At 44.2% G+C, this 26,095-nt stretch overlaps 1 protein-coding gene across 1 annotated transcript in view; it reads right to left on the bottom strand.

The window, feature by feature from the left end:
* The window catches only part of LOC125712246 (cGMP-dependent 3',5'-cyclic phosphodiesterase), a 120,878-nt gene extending 95,606 nt beyond the window's left edge, over positions 1-25,272 (bottom strand). The window contains exon 1 of the mRNA XM_048982106.1: positions 25,144-25,272. Within this exon, the coding sequence (XP_048838063.1) occupies positions 25,144-25,211 (68 nt within the window). The 5' untranslated portion in view covers positions 25,212-25,272. The remainder of the gene's footprint in view (positions 1-25,143) is intronic.
* Between the last annotated feature and the right edge of the window lie 823 nt (positions 25,273-26,095).

Genomic DNA, 26,095 nt, shown 5'->3' with positions numbered 1-26,095 from the left:
TACACCCAGGCTGTTATAATGGACAGACCCAAGAGCCCACGTTGAGCGCCATGGACAGCATCTGCATTAACAGGCTTCCTGCTCCCCTCTCCTCATCACAAACCCAAACCCGCTCTTGTTTTCTGTAGTTAATACCTAAAAGCCAAAGGCCAACTAGACTAGGCCAAAACGATCCATTGTGGACCTACTAATATCTCTGCAAAAGTCAACATTTCATTTATTATGAAAGAGAAATGTGTATTTAAATACCACATTCCCCCAGAACATGCTGCCAAATGGGGCTTTGGTCCAATGAATTTGTTTTTATTCCTCTCTAACAGCTGGAGACCTCCTGCTCTGTGGTTTAAGTTCCATACAGACCATTTTATTTTTAGACCTCGAGTCACTAATCACTAGAACCCGACTACATGGTTGCTTGCAGATTGCAGCTTCCAGTGGACACTGGTCTCCGGGACCCACACTGGAAACTCAGCCGGGACATCAACAGAGCCAGTAAGGCGCTTGAAGTTTGAGAGCCTGTTCAAAGGCTGATAGGGTTATTGGAGGGTCAAGGGGGAAGATGGGGATTTTCAGACCAGAAAAGAGTAGAAATGGAAAAATGTATTCCATATCTGCAGAAACAGAGAGAGTGACTGGCCAAAGTAATATGAATACACTTTGAAGTTAATATTCATTGCATATAACAATAAATATTCAGTTTCTTAGGAAGGAGGTCAGGGCTGCATCATGTGTGACGAGAGGGAAGAGACTGAGAGACAATATGTTAGCTTCTGAGAAGAAGCTTAAGGACAAAATATGACCCACCCCACCCCCCAAAAAAAATCCTAATACCTCCTAATACCTCAGCTCATTCATATTTCATTATTTGTGAAATATGTTCAATATTTGTGAATTATTTTTTTTCTCTTTGGCTTACACTTTTCTCAGTGTCGGTTGGCTTCATGTTCGGCCAGGTTGGTTCACGTATACTTGAATTATGTTCTTTTCAAGCTATAAAAATAGATCTTTATTTTTGCTTTTCACTCAGCTGGTGGAAACAGGTGGGCCAAATGAAAGTCAGCCAGGTGAACCCCCCAGGTAAAGGTCCACTGTATTACAGCTGGGGAATAACACCAGGCAGCAGCTCAAGGCCTGGAGGGGTGAGAAGGCACTGAGCCCCACTGGTCACAAAGGCAGCCCGGCACCTTGACAAACTCAACTAATGCGAAAAGTGCTCAAATGCCCAAATCAACTGAGATGCTGCCCATTCGTTTATTTTTGTCTCATACGACAGAGTTCTCTTTCAAAGCACTACACGGCTTCCCAGTTCACCACAAAACCTTCACTGAAAATCTGAAGGACAAGAGATGAGCCACAAACGTGGTCTCAGTGGGGGAGAGTAGCCCTTGGCCTTGTGTGGAGCATCGCTGTTCCCACAAGTTGGACCATCAGGGACGCCCATGGAAGAGGCTGAAGGAGCCTGGCCATCGCACCATGCAGACTGCTTTGCGTACACTGTTGCACCAGTGCGTGACTATGATTTTCCATGAGCTTGTTCTTGCTCATAATGCCATCTAGTGGTCAACATGAGAACACGCAGGAGGCTTTGAAGCAACACAAAAAAATGAATACGAATAAAGAAAAAAAAGGGAAAGAAATGATGTACTTTTTAAAATTATAGTCCTTCCATTTTTAGAATAATTCTGGATTTTGAAACTGCAGTGGTTAGCACTGTTGCCTCACACCTCTGGGACCCAGGTTCGAGTCTCCGCTTGGGTCGCATGTGTGTGGAGTTTGCATGTTCTCCCCATGTCGTTGTGGGGTTTCCTCCGGGTACTCCGGTTTCCCCCCACAGTCCAAAAACATGCTGAGGCTAATTGGAGTTACTAAATTGCCCGTAGGAGTGCATGTGTGAGTGAATGGTGTGTGAGTGCGCCCTGCGATGGGCTGGCCCCCCATCCTGGGTTGTTCCCTGCCTCGTGCCCATTACTTCCAGGATAGGCTCCGGACCCCCTGCAACCCAGTAGGATAAGTGGTTTGGAAAATGGATGGATGGATGGATGGATTTTGAAACTCCAGTACTAACATCTCTAAAATATTGAAAAATGTTATTGCTAGAGTCTGCAAATTCATTACAGGGATATTATCGAGGTGAGAGCCGCCCCGCAGGAAAATGTCTCTGTACAGTTAATTAATTTTATTTTAGCAATTTTAGCAGTTTCCCTGATGAATTTGCAATGAACCAGCTTGCACAGTGGTGTTAAGTAACACATAGCACTGGAATGTATGTGTAGGGAAATACAGAGTGAAGTAACTCACTCCCCAGTGAAGTAACAGTGAAGGGATGTTTTTCCCACATGAGTAATAGCGAAAGACTCAATCCTTTTGGAAAGACCCCAAATAAAAGCATGTGCGGGATCCCTGCAGTGAATAAGCAGCACCTCCACCGGTGCCGAATCCATTTGTCTAGGGCAATTAATTACAAGTTAATAGGGCTTGATTTCCACTTCTGCTCACAGTACCCAGTTAAGAACCTGAAAGGCCTTGTCACATATGGCATCCATTCTCTGGAAAACCTGGGAACACAGCAAGAACAAAGCGTGGATGGTGTCATTTCAAAATATGCATGAAAGTTTCCCTCTAAACACCGTGTCCAGTTTTCACCCTCATATTAACTTCCAGCTCTGCAATACGCTTAGACATCCATAACTCTAACCTGGGCAAATCTGCCTTGAAATGGGGCATTCGTTAGTCCAAGCCCTTTCCTCTTGCCCTTCAGGGTAGCAGGCACGGCATGTGAGAGGCAGTGCCACCTGCAGAAGCAGGACTGCTCCTCCTTCTGGGAAGAAGGAGGTGCCCTTCGCAGTCAGGCTTTGGAGAATGCTCTGGCCAGCATTCATTGTAGGACTTGACATTTTGATTTTAAACAGTACATAAGTTTTAACACCAGCATTAGTGCTTGTTAAATATGAGAGTTTCTAACCAAACACACTGAAACAGCCCTCATGCCGCACTCAAATTACAGTACAACACTGTGAATATTTTTCACTTACATAATTCACAAATTAATGCATAAATACGGTTGCAAAAACAACATTACATAATCTTAAAAAATGAATTGTGTTATTATAATAATTGCTTTGCTTTTCAAAGAGGGATGAGAAATTATTCAGAAGAAACAACTGGGGGGGTTCATTGCTTTTGAGACTGAAAAAGTACTTCCTCCTCGATTCTGTTTCAGGGTGCAGACCAGCACAGGAGATGTGAACAGGCGTAATAAACACTTAAAGCCTCAATGCCCCCACAACCCATTATTTAGATGCTGAACTGAACTTCAGAAAATCAGATGGAGGGTTAAAATCTAGCTGCACGAAAACCCTCCACTAACTGTACAGCCCCTACAATAAAAGGTGCTACACAACAGGACATGAATAACTTTAGGAGCCAGGGCCTGTGGACTGACCCCACTGGCAATGTATGGACACATAACTGACTGGTGTTCCATGGTGGGAATCCATATATTAACATGACACTTCCCAGCAGTCTAGTCACATGACCACTGGACACAAGTGTCCCTGTAAACAATAAGGTGTTAGTGCAGAGGGCGCCATGTGGTGCTGTTTTCCATACTGGCCACGAAGCCGTTCTCCCAGTACACCCGCCCGCTCCTTGGACATTCCCAGCCTGTTCCAGGCACACCTGCAAGTGCACAATGCAGAATTAATGAAGCAGCAGGAATTGCAACAGCATTTGTCATTAGGCTGCCTCGCCGCTCAGCAAATAAATCAAACATAACAAGGCTTCCTCCACCTCATACGGGGCCCTTCTGTCCGTCTCATGCCGCGCAGTGACTCTGCTCCGAATGCGACGGCATTCCTGGCACTTCTCATCGGCAGCGTTTGGCTCCCTTTTGCTCATTGTCGCTGCATCTTTGAGGGAGGCTAAATGAATTTAATCGGTGCTCCATTTCAGTGTCATTTCCTGAATGGATGTGTTAGCCTTCAAGTTCCTTAGTCCTCACACAGCTGCCACTGCTCAAGGCTACTGCTGTCCAATCACACGGCACCAGAATCTTGTAGAAATCGTACAACAATGACAATAACAAAAGCTTGTCAAAGCTGATGCAAATATATCTGTCAGCAAGGACTTTTTATTCCAAGGGTAATTTTTAGTTCAGACCAGGGACAGGACTCCTGTTACTTCAGGCATGTGATGATTACATGTGATGGTCTGCAAACTTGGAAAGAAATCTTCTCACCCTATTCCAGTCCTCTCTCTTTGCCCTCCAGAAGCTGCGATTTCCATTTTGTTACCATGGTTATGGTCCTGAAGTGTTTGGCTTTGAAACCCACAGCTCCTCAGTTCCTCCAAGTGAAGAATAAAGGTAATCAATCCCTACAAACTACACAGGCCCACCTACTAAGAACAGAAAGGGGGCAAAATGAGCCCTCACATGAGGCGCAGCACGTGGGTGGCACAGGCACCAGTGCATTCTGGGAGGACCTATGTGTGAGTGATGCAGGCCCGCTACTGTCTTCTGGCACTTAAAAAACAACCTAACCAGCTGAACAAATAATGATCTCAGCCAGGTTTTGAAATGACCAGGGATAAATCTTCTTGCAGAATGGGCAGGGGACAAAATGTAGGAGTTTGGCACAAACAACTCTGATACTGTCATGAAGAAGAGTGACACAGTAGTCAAGAGATGGGGAGAATGAGCCACGCTCAGGCTCAACCACTAGATGTTTCTTTATATGGGTTCTTCCCTTACATTTCAGCCTCTGGTGCCTATGAGTCAAAAACAATCATTTCATATGATGTGTCACCCAACAGCAAGGGGGCCCTGTGCTCTCCAGAATTCCCCCTCTGGAGGTCCACAGCAATGAAAAGGTGACGAATCTCATAAAGCACCTCCTTGGCGGCACAGAACTGACTCCTGACACAACAGTGCACAGACGTCACGTCCAAGGTATAAAAAGGACCTAATCAAAGAAAAACAAATGCACAGTCCCAGGCTACATGTGCTCACTTCTAGGTGAAATTAGGAATCCCATTTTAGACAAAAATGGCCAGTGGAATGAGTGCCTCTGTCCATATGCCAATGACGTAAGACCTTACTAGATGTACGGCAGAGCAGGAGAGGAAATAGGGAAAATTATCCTGAAATACTGGTATGAGGTATCAGGCCAGTTAGTCCAGCACAGCCTTTCTAATGGGAAAGGCCAGTCATTTGGGGGGGGGGGGGGTCCTTTGGGTTTATCTGCTGTCTTTGATGTGTGAATATTTTATGCTGGTGGTCTATAATGGCGGCCAGATCTGACCTTTCCATTGGTCCTGCATTTCTCTATTTCCAGTTATTGCAATAAACATCACAGCACACAATCAAGTTGATTGCCTTCACCTAATTGTCTGGGAGTGGCAGCAAAAATCAATGCCACAACATGCCATTTAGTCCTTGGAAATGACATCACAGCTTGTCTAGGCAATGGTTTCTATCGACATCACCCCCCTTGTTTACTATTATTATTACTACTAAAATCAATTACTGTCCTTTACTTTTATGGCATTGTAAGTCACCCTGCATTAGCACATCGACCGCATTTTTAAATTCAACAGTTATAAATACAACTGAATAGTTTAATTAATGAAACTAATACCACGAGTCAAAATAGCATCTGTCCTAATGTTCTCCTGTAATTGCTGCAGACTCTGACTGAGGGGACACAGCATAACTTCCCGTATAAAGCATTTCTAACTAATGGAAAATCTCCTACGACTAACCAGAATTGTGACTGAATTCAGCACTTGTATGGTTCTTCAGTGCCAGCCTGTGTTCCTAAAAGATGACAATGAGAAGCACAACAGGGAACCTGACACTGGAATCCGCTGCTGCGTAACTACAGACACATCTCCCAGCATGCCACAGCACGCTTTCCTAGAGCGACCGCCCACTCACCCAAAAAGGAAACTAAGGGGTTAATCAGATCACAGAGAGAATGAGTGACAGGGCAATCGATATCTAATGCACTACAGGACTGTGGAATGTACAGCAGGAGAGAATGTGATGCCCAATGGTCGACAATGGAAATCCATATGGATCTATCCCTGAAGTGGAAATTATTGACTCAGGCTCTCTCTTAAACAAAATAAGCACAAAGTTAGCCTCTTAGAGACTGTCCGGCTGAGATAACACTCTGTAAGGCACCTTCCTTACATCAATTTCAGGGAGACCCTGAAGGCACTATGCTACACTATGGAATAGACGCTGAAATCTCCCATCTGCATGGTACGCACCAAGGAGAGAGGTGTGGCAGAAAGCCATGGTCCCTCATCTCAGTGATTTGCTTCAGCGAATCAGTGATGCATTTAGCTGTGAAGATGCACTATGCTGCTTAACAAAGCCCCTGACATCTCAATAACCAGAAAGAGTAAGAGGAGGCACAAAGAACTATAAAAATGGTATTACCATGGCAACACCACAACGACTTCTCCCACAATTATCACCTCTTCCTCTGTCTCTTATCATTTGGACACACACTCACATTTTATATTGATTTCAAATAGAGAGGAAGAACTGGAACTCATAATTTAAGGAGTAATTTAAACAATTTCCCAACGGCAATTTTCAGAATGACTGTTTTCAAATTCCTTAAAGCTCCGAGCGTTTCTTGCCCCGTTCCAGGGGCCACTTTGAGCTGAAGCTGAAGCTGTTGCACCAGCGCATGACATTTACTGAAACCAAAAAAGCTGTTTTCTGTTTCTATATCTTAGTTCACTCTGCTGCAACAACAACCTGCTCCAGGCAGAGTACGAGGCTGGAGGAAAGCAGCCTCTGTGATTCTGTGTGAATTGAAAAGCAAAACATCTAAAAGCCTTTTAAGCTTTGGCTGGAAGTGCTATGCTACACCCCCGCTACCCCCACACCACTAGGCCCCCACCTTCAGCAACTGAGAATGAGACGAATGGAAACACAGCAATGAAATATAGCACCATGTGAACCACTGCTAGTGCTACTACAAGACCAACTACTACAGCCAGTGTTACTGTAACTGATAGGAAACCTACTGCTGTTACAAGTACTATACATATGCATGCTTCTGATAATACTTCTACTACTAACAAACCAGATTTAACTACTTCTGCGAGTATGTGACGAATCCGACTCATTTTACTACCTTCATTACACCTACTAACACTGTTGCTACTCTCTTCACTGGTAACGATGCTACCACTGCGCTTCGGGTACCACTCCAGTATGCAGTAGTGCTCCAACACCAGGACATGCATTTCATTTCTCCCCGAACAGCCGTTAGCTTTATCTCACACAAACACACCCAAGCTTTGCTGGGCTTTGTTCCCTGGTCTGAGGGGATATCAGGGAGGGAGCAGAATGCTAAAGTCCACTAGCAGCACCGTCAGCTTTGGGGATTCAGCGAGATAACGCCGCTCTGCCATGGCCCCTCGTGACGTGCTTGTCCCGTCTTTGTCCCACGGTTCCCTTTGCGACACTTATCACTGCAACATCCCTAACTCTCCCACCCCAGGCTGTAGTCCGTCTGCACCAGCGGTTACATTGTTCCACTGATCCCTTCCTCTTTGTGAATCGAGGAGAAGACTCACATTCTTTGATGGTCAGATGTCTTAATATTTCTAACACCTAACCTTTAAACCCAAAGACAGAGCAGAGCTAGTCTCCGGATCACCGTCTGTGACACATCTTTTGATCAGCCTTCGCTTCCCTGCTGCTCTTTTTCCAAATGAGATCGTTATCGGTGTTGGTCAGCCAGACAAAGAAAATAAAATTGAGAAAATAAATCAACCTACACACTAAAATTAGATCCCCGACCTTTCAGTGATTTATGGGCTAAATGAAAGACCATCATATGGTAACTGTCCATAGTCAACATCCATTATGTTAAGGCCAATGAAAAGGGGATTCCCGATAATTCTCACGGCAGCTGTGGCAATTAGTAGATGAGTCACAAACGGGCCATTTATGCTAATATTTTCAGTTTTATTTAAAAATACTACAATAAAAGAAATATCTTAATTTAGCTTGTGTCTGTATGTCAGGTCCTCCAATCCTGTAAACCATTAGCAACAGGCGTAACAAATACTTAAACCCGATCCAGAATGGTGGATGACATAAAGTCCTATTGACACTCCGCTGCAGAAAATCCTGTCGTGCAAATCTCATGTTATGCGATGAAGGCCGTCCATTTTCCCATCGATCAAAAGAATTAAGAGATTGAATATCAACTGAACTCTTGGTGCAAGCTTGAAACAGAATGATGGTGGCGTCTATTTCGGGAATGTAAATACCAAAGGACCTAAATCACTGTTGAAGAAGATCCTTTGGCATCCATGTATATAACCAAACTGATCTCTAAAAATACATTAAAAATCATGATCTGCAGACTGGTGTCTTCAACATAATTGAATAGACGATAAGTTGACGTGAATGTGAGCCACAACAGAGGCCCAGGTCTCACTTCGCCTCCAGCGAGGTTAGACACTAGACATATTAAAGGTAATGAAACACCAGGCTCAGACTCAGGGACTGTCTGCAAAGTCGCAGGATTATGCAGAATCTCATAATGACGCATCAGAGAGAAAGGAGCCAATTGCCAGAACTTGGTATTTAACATCTGTGTTAAACAGCCCCAATTAATCTTCCCTTTAATCAGGCATTGATTACACACACACACACACACACACACTTGTCTTGAGTAAGACAACACACACATATTCTTGAGTGTGACCATTGTTGCACTGGGGCGCACTGATTAGATCATGTGCATTCAATCATGCATTTTCAATTCCAGTATCGGGATAAAAGTCCAATTAATTTACCATGATTCATCCGCTTAAACATGAGAAGACTTGTTTGCGATACAGGAGGGTCCGCAAATAGTCCTTTGATTCTGTTCGGAAGAGGAGCACGCAGAGCAGTTTGCACTTCGATAGTCAGAAGGCTTCTCATGTTCCAGTTAAAGATGGTAAGAGAGTGTGGGGGGGGGGGGGGGGGGGCTTCCAAGAAACACAGAAGACGAAATGCTTACATGTCAGGTGCCATTGTCCTCGTTCTTTTACTATTATTTCAGCTCTACAAACAATCACTGGCGTCTGACTGATAAAAGGGGCTCCTTTTTTCTATCGGCTGTTGCTTTACGGTTGTTTACCTGACAGACGCGAGATAGGGATTTATCACAAACGTGGCCCATCAAACACGAAAGCACCGGGCTGACGCAGGAGCACACATACAGAGATGGATGTTATGCAGAAGAAGCCTCAAAGCAAAACCAAGTTAACATTTACAGAACAAACAGCATGCAACAGCCATCCTGGCCAACACTGCCCCGTATGCAAACACAGGCATGGGCTGAGATGACGACTTTGTCTTTAGAATTTTAACCAGGCACAGAGCATATCCTTTGCCTGGCGGGTGATTTACAGACAAACCGCCCCCAAAGTATACCAGTGTTTCCCAAGGAAGTGCCAGTACCACAAAGATCCATCCTTAGTCCCGTGAATGTTAAGAAAACCTTTTAAAAGTAGCACAGTAGCACAGAAGTCTGTAGCATCTCTCTCTCAGCAGGGGGCAGCTTCCACCTGCCAGTCATGCCGGAGATGTAAGAGCAACACAGGAAAGGTCAGAGAGGCCTGTGAGAAGGTCATCAGGGCAGGGAAGCAGCTGGCCACTTCCCACCCAAGCATGAAAAGAAATTAGGCGTTAGGCCTACATTTGCTTTGAGGAACAGCAATCAACCAGTTAAATTATTGTAGCTGAACACAGTGCAGAAATAAGTACATGCTAAATTCTTCACCGTAATCTACAGTATTTCTCATCACAGGTATGGAAAAACAAAAGATATAAATGGGGAAAGCTACAAAATTCTCAGACCTCTTAAAAGGTGCCGGATAGCCTGAAGCGAATAAAAGCTCTGAAGATCAACAAAAGCTAAACATGGAATAATTGTATAAATCTCTGTATTGTGCTGAAAGATCAGAAAATCTGTCATTATAATCATTATTAACAAATTCTGATCTCATTCCGGTTACATCAGTTGGATATCACACAACAGGACAGGATCAGCAGGCACTGAAGCAGACCTTGACACAATATTTGTGCATAACAGAGAGACATGCAAAGGGTAGATACACATGACCAGACTCGGGATACCAGGGGACAGCTGTGAGGAGTGTTAGCATGAGCTAACAACAAAATTCACATAAACTAGAAAAGTAAGATAACAACAGCCAGGCGCATGCGAATATCATTCCTCCCTGGGCCACTGTCTGCCAAAACCATTTAGGTAATATCACACTACTGCTGGTGAAACTAATCTGACCAAAAGCTCCGCAGTCAAGGCAGGGAAATCTCCCTCAGAGGGGAGACATTCCCTGACAATAATGTTAATAGCACCCCCAGCTAGGTGACCCAATGATCTCCAGGCCTAGAAGTGGCCAGGGGTTAAAGCCGGTGCTATGAGGTGACCCCCGGGCCCCGAAAATCTGATGTTGAATATTTTAGGCATCACCAAAAATTCTTGGGAAACTGAAGATTAAAAAACTGAAACGATTTTGGAAACAACTTTAATGCTGCAAATGACAGAAGATGACCAGAGGGAAAATGGATGAGCACAGGCAAATACTACTGCCCTTGTATATCTAATATCAAAAGCAAATGTCTTATGGTAACTTCTGGGAAAATTTTTATTCAAAGTCTAGAGAAATTTCTACTGGATTCATATGACATTATGTAGTAATATGCAAAATAAACAAAAAGAAGTGTTGGATATATTATAAAATCCTCCAGTCACTCTTTATACACTTACCAGTACAGCACTTTATTAATTCTTGACCCACTCTACTCCTACACTGTTTTAAACATCAACCATACACATTCCTGTCATCTCTGTTGTGAAACATGACAGTCAGAAGTCCATCTGCTGCTTACATGTTCTGAAGAACTTGTTCAACCTGCCACAATGTCAGAAGGACCCCCCGGATTATTTCCAGCACAAGTCCCTCCCACAGAACACTTTCCTCCGTATAATCTCGTAACTCTGAATATATTTGCACATTTCAGGTCCAGCTAAGCCTCAAGATCTTCCAGATCCCGAAGCTAGAAAAAATGGCACACAGTTAAACACTCAAGTACTAAATTTAAATTCAAGTACTTTTTAAAATAAGCACCTTGACAACACTTTCATTCAATGCCAAATATAATGACATTTATCAAGATTTTTTTTTTTTTTTTTTTATGGAGCCAGTGATCGCAGCATTATCCTGACAAAGCTATTTGTTTTGCATTAGTGACACTAGATTTTAGGCTAGCAGAAGGAATTACTTAAAAGCAATTACCTCAGCAAATTCCAGCTAATCTCATTGGTCGCTTGGTAATCTGTATTTGATTCAATTTCGCCCATGAGGATTTCAGCACGCTCGACAAACCCTCAGAGGTGGAACAGTGGATGGCTGCACCACGTTCCACGCGCTAGTTATCATACCAGGAGTGAGGACTTCAAATTACACGTCATCAGCGTAGACACATGGGTAATTACCATGTTTAGTGGATCACAGGCTGCACGTTCCAGTTTCAGTGATACACACTGAAGACACTTTCACATTAGCGAAGAAATGGCAGTGTAACTACACTTAACAGCACTGATGATGTCACCTCTACTGGTATAAATCAGCTCTGTTAAGGAAGCCCAGACCAGAATTCTTACAGCGTGCCAGGACATCTTAAAAGGAGGATGAAAATGCTGTAAAATGGTCTAGGGACTTCGGGAGTGAAATACTTTGCAAGCCCCATTCATCTTTAAAATAGTGTATAACAGTTCTAAATCTCAGGAAATTAATGTATTCTTCCGGAACAGAATAAATTGGCCCCCTGCTGCAACTCACAGAAATATGGCCGATGGTTCCCAGCAGCATCACTGCCACATATACAGCCCCCCCCCACAGCGATGGAGTCCTGTTAGGCTTCAACCCCCAGCATATTCCCCGCATCTTCTTCCCTTTTTGTCCCCCGCACTGCAGCCACCAACATGCTTGGTGGACCTTTGGGGCTGGTTTCTCTAATAGCTTATCAATGTATATGACTAACTTGTGTCCTAACTTGTCAGAACTCCAGCACTGAACTGCTGACACCCAGAGCTGAGTGGGAAGGACACACCAAAGGCTATGTGATGTATATGTGCACATGCTAAATGGATTATGGCTATCAATGCACATCTTGTTATAATGTTCATTTATACATCTGTAGTTCATATCCTGTGTCGATGTTTAAATCAAGGCCCGTCTCAAATGAGCCACCATATCTCATAACGCTGTACACAGATAAATCAAAGGCTTCTTCGACCAAAATGATGGTAGGCTTCCTCAGGAAGGGGATGGAGCAGAATCTGATTAACAGTAGGCTACCAGCAGACATCATACACAAACGCGACGGTCCCTGACTCTGAACATGTCACTCACGCCACTAATGCTCTGTTGCAGCATAAAGCGCAATTATTAATTCCTTGGTGCAGTACAGTGTCACTGCCACACAGATATTTACAGCAAGTCAGCTGCATAACCCTGACAACCTCATTGCCTCACCTGTGTGTGTCATGACAAAAGGAGACAAACGTAATGGAATCAGGCGGCACACAGCCCACACCAGACTTTTCAGATCTGCCATCTGCAGAGAACCATTTCAGTCGAAAATCCTTGATGTTTTAAGAAACTAGCATTTCCTCCCACCACACAGGGCAAATAAAGACTATATAGTTTGCTCAAAATAACATATATATCTGCCAATGACCACTTTTAATAAATCTAATGACAGTTGTGATGTGCATATCTATCTCACATCACACAGTGATACAAACTAAGGCCTCCGTTCTTCCTCACTGACATCAGATAACTTTGCATTGAAGTCAGACAAGAAGCAAGGTTTTCATTACCAGCATTAAAATTATCATACGATTCAGGCAGAGGCAGGGAGCATCTGTAACTGCCCACAACTTAAGGCCGCCAGGTGGTCAAGGAGATGGAGTTTTAACGTGACAATTCAAGGTAGCGTATGCCAGTTTAGTCTGATATACTTTTTGTGAAATTCAGCATATTTTTCCTCACAGTCTACTAGCTGTCCGTTCTGTGTGTGAGCTCATCAAAAACCGTGTTCCTGGGCAGCCCTGGCTCTGTAAATAGGAAAAAAAAAAGTAACTCGGAAGCCGCACAATCCCACCCCTCGCTGCAGGCACCCCTCCGAAAGCACTCCTCATTCTCCTCTCCACTTCTCCAGGCTGTTCTTCCCTGTCTCCCTCCCCCCTGTCTACATCAGCATGAACGCCCCCCGTTGCTGATTGGCTGGAACAGTGTTGTGCCGTTTGGTCCGAGCCACTTTGTTTTCTTCCCGTTCACAGAACCGGGGCTGCAGAGAAACACTGGGTTTTATTTCAGCACACACACAGAATGGACAGCTAGCACACTGTGCGGAGAAATTAGCTAGATGAAGTGACACAGAGTATATCGAATTAAAGTCGCATAGACCACCTTTAGCGGTACAGATTCCAACAGGGGCTCTGCTGTTGTACCCTTGGACATGGTACTTAAACTGAATTGCTCCAGATGCATAAATATATAAAACTGCAAGCCACTTTGGAGAGATGTGTTTGCTGAACAACAGGGGCAATGCGTTTGAATGCACAAGATAATTAGCTCTTATGGGCGGTTTCTGTGAATATTTAACTGTAAAGTTGGATTATATTGAAAGCTACACTATTTCCATTGAGCAAATAAGCTTCTTCATTTTCAACACTGTGGAGATGAAACCAAGATTTTTTTATGGTACAGCTGGAGATATAGATACCAGTCTAGCTAGAGATTGTGATACAGATAGAGATTCGGATATATATATATATATATATATATATATATATATGTTTGACTACAGACAGATCTAACTATTGCCTCTTTGTAATGAATGCATTCCTATCCTTAAATACAAAGAACAATCAGTCCTGCTAGTGATAACCCACCGCAAAACCGCTTTAACGCGATCGATGTATTAATTAAGTCCATCACAACCGGAACGCATTGGCCATGTTGTAGCAGGACTGACTGTAGTGACGTTAGACAATTGAGATATGTAGTTGAGTCATGTAAGTATTTGCAGAATAGTGCACATCATCAAAAGCTAAAATGACAAGGTGAGGTGGCCAGGACATTCCCGACTGATGTGTCAGCAGTTCACCTAACCCCCCAGCTGACATTGTACTCATCGGGAATATAAGGAACTGCATCTAAAGGGACCAAAACCTGCCCAGGAACAAGACCTGGGACATCACCTTAAAGCCAATAATACACACACAGAGTCATATGCATATACTATGCAAAGAGCAATAGCTCATGTTTGCTTTACTAGAACTTTCTTACATACCAGTGTGCGTTAATGTGAGGGAAAATACACCAACTAACTCTTCTGCCTTGCTGAGTTCCATCTCTGGCGCACAGGGCTTTGCAGGGACTCTGACATACCCCACGAAACATTTCCACCCATTGTGAGTGGGCCTCTGTGGGATGAGAAGCACCGTGCACGCACCCACCCAAACGCCCCGCTGACCTCTGAGGACCAGTAACTCTATCTGCCCACTCCGGCTCCCCGCACCCCCACACTCCGGGCGCACATCGATTTTCTCTCTCCGCTCAGAAATAACCTCAGGGCTGTGATTTAATCAGAGCTACAATTCTCCAGCCCTCTGCTACACAATGCAAAGGAAAAAAAGAATCTCAGAAAAACAAAATTAATAATTATTTTTATATAATGCTCTCCATGTCACAATATAGGAAACAAGAAATCAGGTGGATTACGACAAACCATCACAACAGACACACCACCACGATTAACACGAAGCATATACGTGTTGGGGTGAGGGGGTCACCAACACATACAGGTTTATCAGGTGTGAAACACTGGTGTTACTTTATTATTGGTAACCAAGATTACGCTGCAGGTCACTGTGCTGGCAGGTATTTATATTTGCTTGAGGATTAATCATACTTTTAGTGACTGTCGATTTACAGGACAATGACATCACAACGTCACACAGTCATGCAATTTTTTGGAGAGGAAGGCACAAGACACAGAACACAGCACTGGATTCATGACATTCCATCTCCTGCGGGTGAAGGACACACACAGGATAACAGAAAAACCACCTGGAGCTGAGGAGGTCCTTCACTTCACTGCATGCCACTACTAAGAAGTTCAGAGGAACAGCATGTTCATACACCAGGTCCAACAATGAGTGTAGGGAGATACTGCAATGAAATGTGAACATTATTCCCTCCAGTTGTCTGCCATCAAAGGAAGCAGGACATCATTACCTAAAAAATGCCTTCATTAATCTGAGTTGAAGAACTTTTAACGTCCCAAGTCAGGGGGCTTCTATACATTTTCATATAGACTTGATCGGCACATCTGTGGGTGGAGCAGGAAAGAAAGAAAACATTGGCAAAACTTTGATTCAAATTCAAATACCTGTACACTTGTTGACTTTCTTTGGCCAGGGTTTGGTCAGGAAGATGCTTGGTTGCTGATGACCAGGAGCCACAGCTGTGTGTGTGTGTGTGTGTGTATTTGTGAGAAACTGCAGCAATCTTTAATAGATCAAAGCACAATATACAGCCAGTAGTCAATTCATGTTAAAAGTGGTTATCGTTTTCACATCTGGCTCTAAACAGCACTAAATGTTAGATGAGATGAAAAGAGAGGGGAGGATATATGGATTTAAAAAAAAGGCTGATAAAAACCCCACTTCTGTTCACAGATACCCACTCACAGACTCATGTACAGAATAACACCCCCCACCACCAAGGACCTATGCCTTCAGTCATTATCGACCACATATCCGCCCCCTCCAAGAGGATTAGGCAAAACACGATGCTGTCCCTAGTGGCCTGAGGTTCCAGAATCACGCAGCCATGGACACCACCACATTGCTGCCAATATACTATCGCAGCCTAAAGCCAGGATGTGGGGCGGGGGAGGGGAGAGCTGAGGAGGAGGCATTGCAGCGTTCCCACAGCGACCCAATCACTCCTCCGGCATAACGCTAATGGAAATCCATTTCCACAGGGCCTGAAACTTAACAGCTGATGGCCGTCTGAAATAAAGGTTATTAGATGATAGGGTTCTATTGAGCAAGAAGCACTTAACGCAGAGAAAGGCTCTGTAAAAGTTTATGAGAAATGTAAAGGCGCAGCCCAGCACTGAGTGAGCACCAAATGTGTGAGGAACCTAGCAACGGCGTTTCTGAGCCATTCCTCAGTGGCATCATGATAGGGAACCTGTCATATGATTATAGAATGGTCACCCAAGAAAGCCAATTAGCTATTTTATAGTGAGGCATTGACCTGCCATACAACTGTTCTGTAGACCTAGCCAATCGTCTCAATGTTACAAAAACACTGAAAAGATTAACTGCATTCTCACTTTGTGTTTGACTCCCAGAAGATCTCCCAGGGGACCCTGATGTCTGTGTGTGATGCTGTTATGGAAGCATCATATGTAACATCAGCTTCTTTTTTGGGAGAGACCAGTACCTGGGTGATGCTCCCCCTAGCATGGATAGAAACAGGCAAGGGGAACGGCAAAAGGGCCGCTCCAAGAGAAATACATCATTCACAAATCACGGCAGCAGCTCTGAGATATGTGAGCACTGGCCGGTTTTACAGTGGGAGGCTAACGTCTTCGGAAAAAAGTCACCGCCAGAAGTTCTAGAAAGCAGAAGGTCAACTGCCAGCAGAAACCTGGAGACACACCTTCAAGGTACTGAACAAGGTACTGCACAAGGTACTGAACAAAGTACTGCACAAGGTACTGAACAATGTACTGAACAAGGTGCTGCACAAGGTACTGAACAAGGTACTGAACAAAGTACTGCACAAGGTACTGAACAAAGTACTGCACAAGGTACTGAACAATGTACTGAACAAGGTGCTGCACAAGGTACTGCACAAGGTACTGAACAAAGTACTGCACAAGGTACTGAACAAAGTACTGCACAAGGTACTGAACAATGTACTGAACAAGGTGCTGCACAAGGTACTGCACAAGGTACTGCACAAGGTACTGAACAAAGTACTGCACAAGGTACTGCACAAGGTACTGCACAAACTACTGCACAAGGTACTGAACAAGGTACTGAACAAAGTACTGCACAAGGTACTGAACAAGGTACTACACAAAGTACTGCACAAGGTACTGCACAAACTACTGCACAAGGTACTGAACAAGGTACTACACAAGGTGCTGAACAAGGTATTGCACAAGGTGCTGCACAAGGTACTGAACAAAGTACTGCACGAGGCAGGGACGGATTACGGACCGGGCCAGCGGGGCCCGCTGCCCAGGGGCCCTTGGGGTGCAGGGGGCGCGTGGGGCCCCTAGCCCAAAACAATTTGCAACGCTTATCAACAATGTATTTTCGTTTGTCTATTTTAAAGGGCCTACATTCTTTGATCCTCTGCCTACAAGGGCCCCTGACCCTATAGGGAGGGCGTTTGGCTACCAAGGGGGCCCTCGCGAACGTTTTGCCCAAGGGCCCACACAACCCATAACCCGTCCCTGGAACAAGGTACTGCACAAAGTACTGAACAAAGTACTACATAAGGTACTGCACAAGGTGCTGCACAAGGTGCTGCACAAGGTGCTGCACAAGGTGCTGCACAAAGATGAAACAGTGTTGTGTGAGCATGGTCACGACAGCAGCCGACCTTCTGAGTGGGTAAGCCCCAGGTAAAAATGGAGCAAAAATAGGCATTTTAAAAGGCTTTGTAGGGAGCCCCCAGCCTTCCACTGTAACAATGGGGGACAAAATTGGCCTCCATCTGAATCTTATTGTGCTGTTAAGTTACAGGGTTTAAATTGAGTCAGGCAGACACTGGCTCCTCACTGTAAAACAGTAAGTGAAAATACCACATTTTACAAACTTAAGAGGTGAGTAGATAACTTTGTGCTGGCTATATCAGAAGATTGTAACTACTACTCATTCAGGATCGTGGGCAGGTAATAGGCCTAACAAATCTTTTCAAGAACCAGAAATACAAGGAATTAACAAAGAAGAAACCTTTTCACGAGACAATGAGGCAGGCCAGCAAGTTCAGGTCCTGCCTGTACCTTCTTTACGTTTCTCTAACAGGTTAATTCTAGGAGAAAAGGCATCAAAAAGGGAGAGACCTCCATAATCCTCCCACTCCCTGACCCTTTTCTTGTGGCGTCCTTAATGTGGAATATATGTATGTATGTTCCGAGGAAGTCATGCTGTAAGAAAATGAGTAGGCAGCATTAGGCAAGAGCGCAGATCATCAAGACTGGAACAACATGGGAAGAAGTCAGGCCTGGGTGTCTTGACATTAGACATTCTCCCTCATTTTCTGTAAGTCAGAATGAAGATAATGTAATTGCTTCCCACATTTCCCAGCTGGGGAGGCGGCCTCTAACACTCATTTCCAGAAGCAGTCCTATGCAAAAAACAGGAGCCTCCTGTTTTCCGTAGAACACGGATAACACCATTGTATTTTAGGGGATGCGAAAACGATGGGAGACTGAAATCCTATTCGGCTCCAAATGGAGCCTCGTTCATGCCGGACATCCTTTGAGGAATTAGGAATTCTGGGAAGGCTTTCTGGTAAAGAAGTGAAACCACAAGCAGCCAGCCAGTGACAGCGTCAGCTCAAGAATTAGATATCATACGGAAAAAGGAAGGTGCAGAAGACACTAAAGCTTAGCAAGCTGGTGAACAGCAGAGTATGGAGCAAATACGTATTAGTCTGGTAAATACTATTATACATGAAGCAAACACAATAATCTGTTTAATAAAGTAATACTCATCAAGCATATGCAACTATCCATAAAGCAAATACAAATATCTACCAATCTATCTTTGAGGATATTGCCATATTGTTCATGGTTTACGGTTTTTATTTATGTTTGAACTGAGCGATTTGCAAATAAAGGCACGATGGCATGAGCTAAATGAGTAAATGAGTGTTAAACGGCACCTGGTTGAAGTTTATTGTTACAGTTTAAGAAATGGGAAGTACATAGATTCCTGAGAAACACAGCAAATGCCAACAAGACATTTTTGCCCTCTGAAGTTCAAACGTGCGTCAGATCTGTTGATTGTGAAGACCAGTCACTTCCAGCTTTAAATCCATTGGTTAATACCCTGATAATATTTGTGCGTGCACACACACACACACACAGACACACACACACACAGACATGCAAACCCCCAGCCACCCCTTAACTTTGGCTTTTGTATTATAATAGACAGAAGAAGCAGACATTATAGATGTTGGTACAGGTTTCTGTATGTCCAGCTGAAAGGGAACCACATCCAACCTCCTCATTTCTGTTATTTCACTCCTTATCCCTCCATTCTAACCAGAACCACACATTTTTGCAGTGTAATTGTTCCGTGGGGGTGTTATATACTGCCAGAGGATTTCCCCCCTTTCACACTAATGGGAGCCCTTCTTTCCACTCCTGCTGTCATGTTAATCCAAGATGCTGTTCTTGTCTACCTCACTGTTATTTTCCATCAACAGAGTCAGACAGTAGTACGTTTCATGATAAGACGTGATTGTTATACCTGTACGACCTCCCTTAGGACTGCCACCATGACAGTCATGGATTTGGTAACATCCGAGTTTTTATCTAGAGGGGTCATCCGTGCCAGCGCTGCGAATCTCCAACACACGAGTGCCAATTTCACCACAGCCCCCAGAAAGTGCATCATATCATCTCTCATTCAATATTCATGAACACACGCTAACTCAGCAAAAAAACACAGAGAGGAGAGAAGGACGGGCACAGACAGAATGAAAAAGCGAGGGAGAGAAAGTCAGAGAGAGGTAGAGAGGGAAAAGGGGGATACTGTAATTATGGGCGTAATACCAATAAACACTGCATGATTTCATTACAAACACCAGTCCATCTTCTGCCAGCTTATCCTGGTCGGGATCATGGGGGAAGCCTGGAGCTTAGCCTAGGCAGCCCAAGACACAGGCCTGGGGTACACACTCTATGGTATTCATTCACTCTATGGTATTCATTCCGAGCAGAGTTAATAATTAATAAGCACAGGATGCTGGACAGAAAGACCGTAAGACCAGGTTGCCGCAGGTGCCTTTTCGGAACCATTAAAATGGACCTTTCCAGAGCATCTGACCTTACAGCCTGCTGGGGAATAATATTCTCTGCTCTCCCCTTAACTGTCCCCCCTTGACACCAATCAACCCCAGCACTCGAGGAAGAAGCTATAAGATTTAGATGGCTGTTTTCCCGGCACATTTGATGTCATACTGCAAATAAAGAAAACACGGATACGACGAGACTCACACGAGGAACTTCGGACATATTGATTTGAGTTGCACAAATGGAATACATCACTCTACTAAATAGAGACGTCTCCTCGTATGAAACACGGGAAAGAGGCTTTCGCACTTCATGACATAAAGACTCGGTGTAAACACAGGTCCTTTCTTGTCCCCTACATGCCTGTTTTACTAATGCGGATGTTTTAAAGAAATCCTGCAGGGAGTTCAGGTTGCCAAAAAGAGATGATTTCGGAAAGAGAAGATATACCTCGTAAATGAAAGGAGAATACTAAATGCCCAGGACTGTAAAATAAGACTTGTATAAAGCATTGAACTTACCGTTAATCCGTTTTGTTGGAGAACCTACTTCTGCATGCTAAACAGCCAATTTGAAAGCAAAAATATATTAAATAAATGATTGAATCCTGTACTGCTTGGGGACAATCAAATTGGCCGTGTTTCCACCACTTCTGGACCTAAGGCACGTTTCCTTCCTGCCCTGTTCAGGTGGCATTCGTGAACGTTGAGGTGTCACCACAGCAAGGATAAAAAACAAGGACACCAGAGTAGCACATATTCCGCCTACAGGAAGAGCTCCATTTAGAGACGAAGACAGAAGAGTGACTCTTGTGAACCTTCTAACTGTACGGCCTCCAGCACAGTAACGATGGTCTAAAAGCACCCCCAGAACACGGCATTCTGCATTTACGGAAATACTCAACCATACAAGAGTTTTCAACAAGCAAGCAAGCCAAGAATAATATTACCATTAAAGAGCGCTGGACAGCCCATTCAGAGGGAGCGGGTGATGCCTTACAGCTTGCATACAGGTCATCTCTGTCCTCAGAACTTACAGTGTGCATGTGACACGCACCCAGTGCTGAGTTTATGACTTAAATGCCGCTGGCCCTCTGGGATTCTTTTTGGTCAATGGTTTGACTAACAAATTGACTACTTAGCTACGCAGCAAACACAATGCAGAACGGGAGCGGGCCAGAGAAATGATTAACTGTACTGCTGGCGTTAATGTTAGTGATTTGTGAGCTTTCAGCGTGAAAGCCTCAAGTTTTCTGCTATCACAGGACAGAAGAAAAGCAGCATGAAAAAATGTAACATATCTTCAGATGCATACAGTTTGTCCGCTACCAACTCGTCTCTTTGTTTTTATGTGAATAGACAACTGGAGACAAATTCCCAATGTGTTTGAAAATACTTTGCCAGTAAAATTGGTTCTGAAATATTAAATATATTTTCCTATAACAAATGCATCAATTGTAAAGTCACTCGGAACAGGAATATCAAATAAATACATTTTTTATAACAGTATTTCATGAATTCCCATGGTAACAAGAAAAAACTGTGGTAGTATTTTCATGCCTTTGTATACAACTGATTGCTCTGTCCTCATAGGAAAACTCACTCTTGTCTAATCTTACATTTCAAGTAGCTGTTTCTTTTTTTATCTTCACATAGTTTCAGTTTCCAATGTAGCTGCCATCACATGCTAAAAACCACAGTGAACAACCAGCAAATATCACATTTTCTCTGTATAAATCCAATTGAAGAGCCAACAGAATCTTTTCCCACCCACATCTTTGCTCTGCATTAACAAAAACATGCATTATGACCAACGCAGGATCTCAGTGATTTAACATTAAACAAACGTGCTGAATTATTCAATAAAAAAAATTCCCACAATCTCGAGAGGGTTAAACAGTTACAAGACGAATAGTTGTAACATTTTTAAATAATACAGCTAAATCCATATATTGTCTATTGGTAAAAATGTAGTATGTTGTACATTTACTCGCTAAGTTTGCTACTTTTTTGGATAACACCATTTTAGAGCATATGTTAGGGAACATGCCAGTTTTAATCGCAATGATTTTAATTGTATATATCTGCTGTCAACTAAGAGTAGTGCCACTAAATTCCATTAATTTGAAGGAGCTAATTTTACAGTTCACTGTCCTCATCCTTGCTCACTGGGAGAAGCCTGGCTGCACAGTTACAGACAAACATAACCTGTGACCGTGAAAATGCTGGTAGGAGGAGTCATAAACACATATTAGGGCCTGGACAATAGCGGTGTAATTTACCAGCCCAGGAGGCTTTGGAAGCTCAGAACAGTGACTCATAGAATGACAGCATTCTCCACATACTGAGTAAACTATTATCTCCCAGCTGAGCCACTTATTTACCCTTCTCACTGAAATGGCAAGTGCTTCACTCAAGTAAAAGTCACCAGCACAGACTGGAACACTGCTTTCCAAATGGCTGCCACATCGCATTCCTTAATCAAAGGGCCCGCAGGTTCCTGAGACGTTCAATATTTGCTTTGGATCTATGTTTTACGTCTCGCATTTTATTAATTTACTTTTTATTCTCACATGCAAAGTGACATTGCACTGAGGAAAACATGCAGCACAATAACTGAGAAATCGCTCTGGATTACAGCCTGTGTTCTTCACTCCAATCAGAACTGCAGAAACTGCAGCAAAGGGCCTGCCTCTTATCTTTCACCCCACTACACATATAAATATGTGTGCGACACAGGCTCCTCTTTACTACCAATACATTTTCAAAAAACAGACTGTGGGAAAAAAAGCTAGTAGCAACAAATACAAATGGTTTGCTAAGAAGTAATTGGAGGTAAAATTACAGATGCCAAAACATAAGAATTTAGCTTTGTTATGGAATAGCAAGCATTTAAATAACTAGCACCAGGCATCATATGTTGGTATCCCGGGGTCCCCGTGCTACATGTTTCCAAAGGACAGACAGCCTAGGCAGCAGGTGCATGGTCAACCTTGCTGTTGAGAGAGCTGTGCAGTTTGAGTCACCAACCAACCACCCATTGGCTGGCTGGCTTTTGGGACCCAACACGGCGGACAGGGGCTCCTGCGACCCATGAGATGCAGACCTTCTTGCCAGAAAGCTGGCTGCATGCAATGGCGGCTACAAAGGTGCCGGCTACCTTGGAGAGCATCTCCAGGGAGTTCCTCCTCCTCTCCTGCCCGGCCAATTAGCTGTGATACTGCTGCACAGACGAGAGGAGCCAAACAGACGGACAAACGCACGAGTCCCTTTCCGCGGTGCCATGGTCATCTCAGGAAGAGTGACGCCATGCCCCGACATCTGGAGTTTGGACCCCAATCTGTCTCCCTATCGACACGCAAAATTTATCACAGCTGGAAAGCTGGGAAGGTACGTTTCGTTAAAATCAACCTAAAGAGGAAAAATGGCAGTAGAGTAAGCACCTGCAGACTAGGACGACTAGTCAACTTATTACAGCTTGTTTTGGATGACAGAAGAGAAAATGTGTCCGAAGCCCAGTGCTCTGAGGCTCTCAGCTGGCAGGGATTAGACCTGCAACAGGGGGGACCCTTTAACAGAGAGGAGCCAAAGACAGTGGGCTGTCACATAAGGGTGAGCGACAGAGATATCAGTCAAAGTAATGCTGCACACTGTATGTCAATGAGCATGCTGAGTGCACTGAAAACATCCAAACAAACAAAGCTGCTGTTTGTTCAGCATCCTTTTGCTCATTCCAACAGGCGAAAATAATTTGTTTATTAACCCAAACTTTCTCAATTTTGTTTATGATTGAAGCTATCCCGTCAAACTGAATTTTTCAACATCAAATATTTTCTGTGATCGATTGCTTCACTTGTTTTTAAGTCCATGCAGGGTTTATTTGGTTTTATTTCTTTTCACTGGACCGAAGAGTACACAGCACACAAGACCACTGCTCAGCGGAGTTGTAGTTAATACTGTTAATGCCACAGCTACAGGTAAACATACCTGTAGTAAGAAGGACTGTTAGAAAATGGGATATGCGTGCTACACTTGAATAGATTCAGTGCTGAAACTTCAGCACCCAGAACAGCACAAGCTAACTGCTCACATAAATATGACTTTAATAAAACACTTGAGAAGGTCACTAAGTTACTATGACTGCAACAGCGCCTGCCAACTGATTAAACTTTATCATCAGGCAACACAGGGTTCCTCAGCCGCTCAGGTGAAAGTGCTGCTCTACAGCTGAAGTCCAGTAAAGCATTGCCGGCTATGCTCATTTGCAACCATGGCATCAAGCCAGCCCGACAGAAAATCACTCTGCTTAAAACCCCGAATCCCTGCACATTATTCAAATTTCAGATTATCTCCCAGCCATCCCTTGTGTCTAATCCATAGTCCCGGAAAGCTAAAAAAAATATGATTTAATTCTAACCACAAATATTGCTGCTGTTGTGTTTCTCCACGGAACTGAACGCTGTTTTGTACAAATTAATAAATACACAGGTGTCCCCACAGTATTTAATTCGTATTTAAAACAACAAAACGTGACGTATTGAATGGAACGGGCATCAAGTTCAGTGTTTCCAAGGGAAGCCGTCAATTTGTCGTTTATTTGTCACGACGCACCCGTGATTTAAACTGAGAGTCTTTTTTTATTTAAGAAGACGAAGAAGTACGCTTGAAAGAAAGATAGCGGCTCACACGTGGAGCAAGACCAGCTCAGGCACCGCTGCTGAAGTTGGGATGAGAGCCGCAGCTATGCCCCGACGCAGACAAATCCGTGGGTAAGCAGCGGGGTCACCCTAAACGCCGTCATTAATACCGCGTTAACGCTCCCCCTTAATCTATCTTGTACTGCTTGCTATTCAAGGAGCATCTCGTCTTGCGCACGTTTGCTCGCGTTCATCGCCGTGAACCAAGCACCGGTCCTCTGATACTGCTATGCACTTATTCCTACCGGTAAAGACGCCTGGACTCACTTACATCTCCGACGCCGCCGGTTGATACTGCTGGCTCCGGCACAGGAAAGAGTGTCCGCACGCCTGGCCCATCTCTCATGGTGCCCCGCGGAGGCCCGGTTCCGGAGGGAGTTCACGCCGATCCGCGGGACCGACACTTGGAGTCAGCAGCGGATCCCGTCAGGTGTGGGATGTGACAGGAGGCTAGGGGGGAGCGGGGGTGGGGGGGCAGCCGGCTACTTGTTTTCCACGGCGATCGTATGGGTGTGCGCGTTTATTTTGCCCCTACCCTCTGGAAAGGGGGAGTGGATTGAATGAGAAAGCAGTAATAGACACTAATGGCTCATGTCACGGCCATGCGGTCCGAAGCCGGTGTACTAAAGGTAGGCTCATTCTCTACGGGCGCTGAGCTTTCCGCGCCGATTGCTGTTTATATGCCACATGTACCGGCGTCTGATGGATAATAATGAGAGACTGGGATTTGTGCCTAGTAAACAAGCGATGTTACGAGGCAAAGTGGTGGATCGTATTTGCACACGTATCATTACCACATTAAGAGCAAATGATCGGCTGCCCCGGGTCTCATGGAATAACGGAGCTGCCGTTTTGCCGGTGTTAGACTGTAATATAACCGACTTAATGGTAACAGTTGCCAGCGTAGAGAATGATGAAGGTACTTACTCCCCTTTGGCAAACATGTCAGATATGTGACTGTGCGCCGACGTGCCGTGGAGTCATCGATGATTACTTACGCTTTATTATGAAGAGTGATAATGTAGCGGAGTCTGATGCTGGGCAGCGCGAAGGACGCGCACGACGCCGCGGTAATTCGGCAAGCAGTGCTGGGGAACCGTAGGAATAATTCACATATTAACAAAATATAGAATATTAACCCGTCTTCATTTTTATATGTTAATTAGGTATCGTGAGCGATAAGGAATTAAGACGCTAAGCTCAGGAATCAATCCATTCACCTC

Source organism: Brienomyrus brachyistius, chromosome 17 (assembly GCF_023856365.1).
Source record: "Brienomyrus brachyistius isolate T26 chromosome 17, BBRACH_0.4, whole genome shotgun sequence".
Taxonomy (NCBI): Eukaryota; Metazoa; Chordata; class Actinopteri; order Osteoglossiformes; family Mormyridae; genus Brienomyrus; species Brienomyrus brachyistius.
This window is presented reverse-complemented; position numbering and strand designations above follow the sequence as displayed.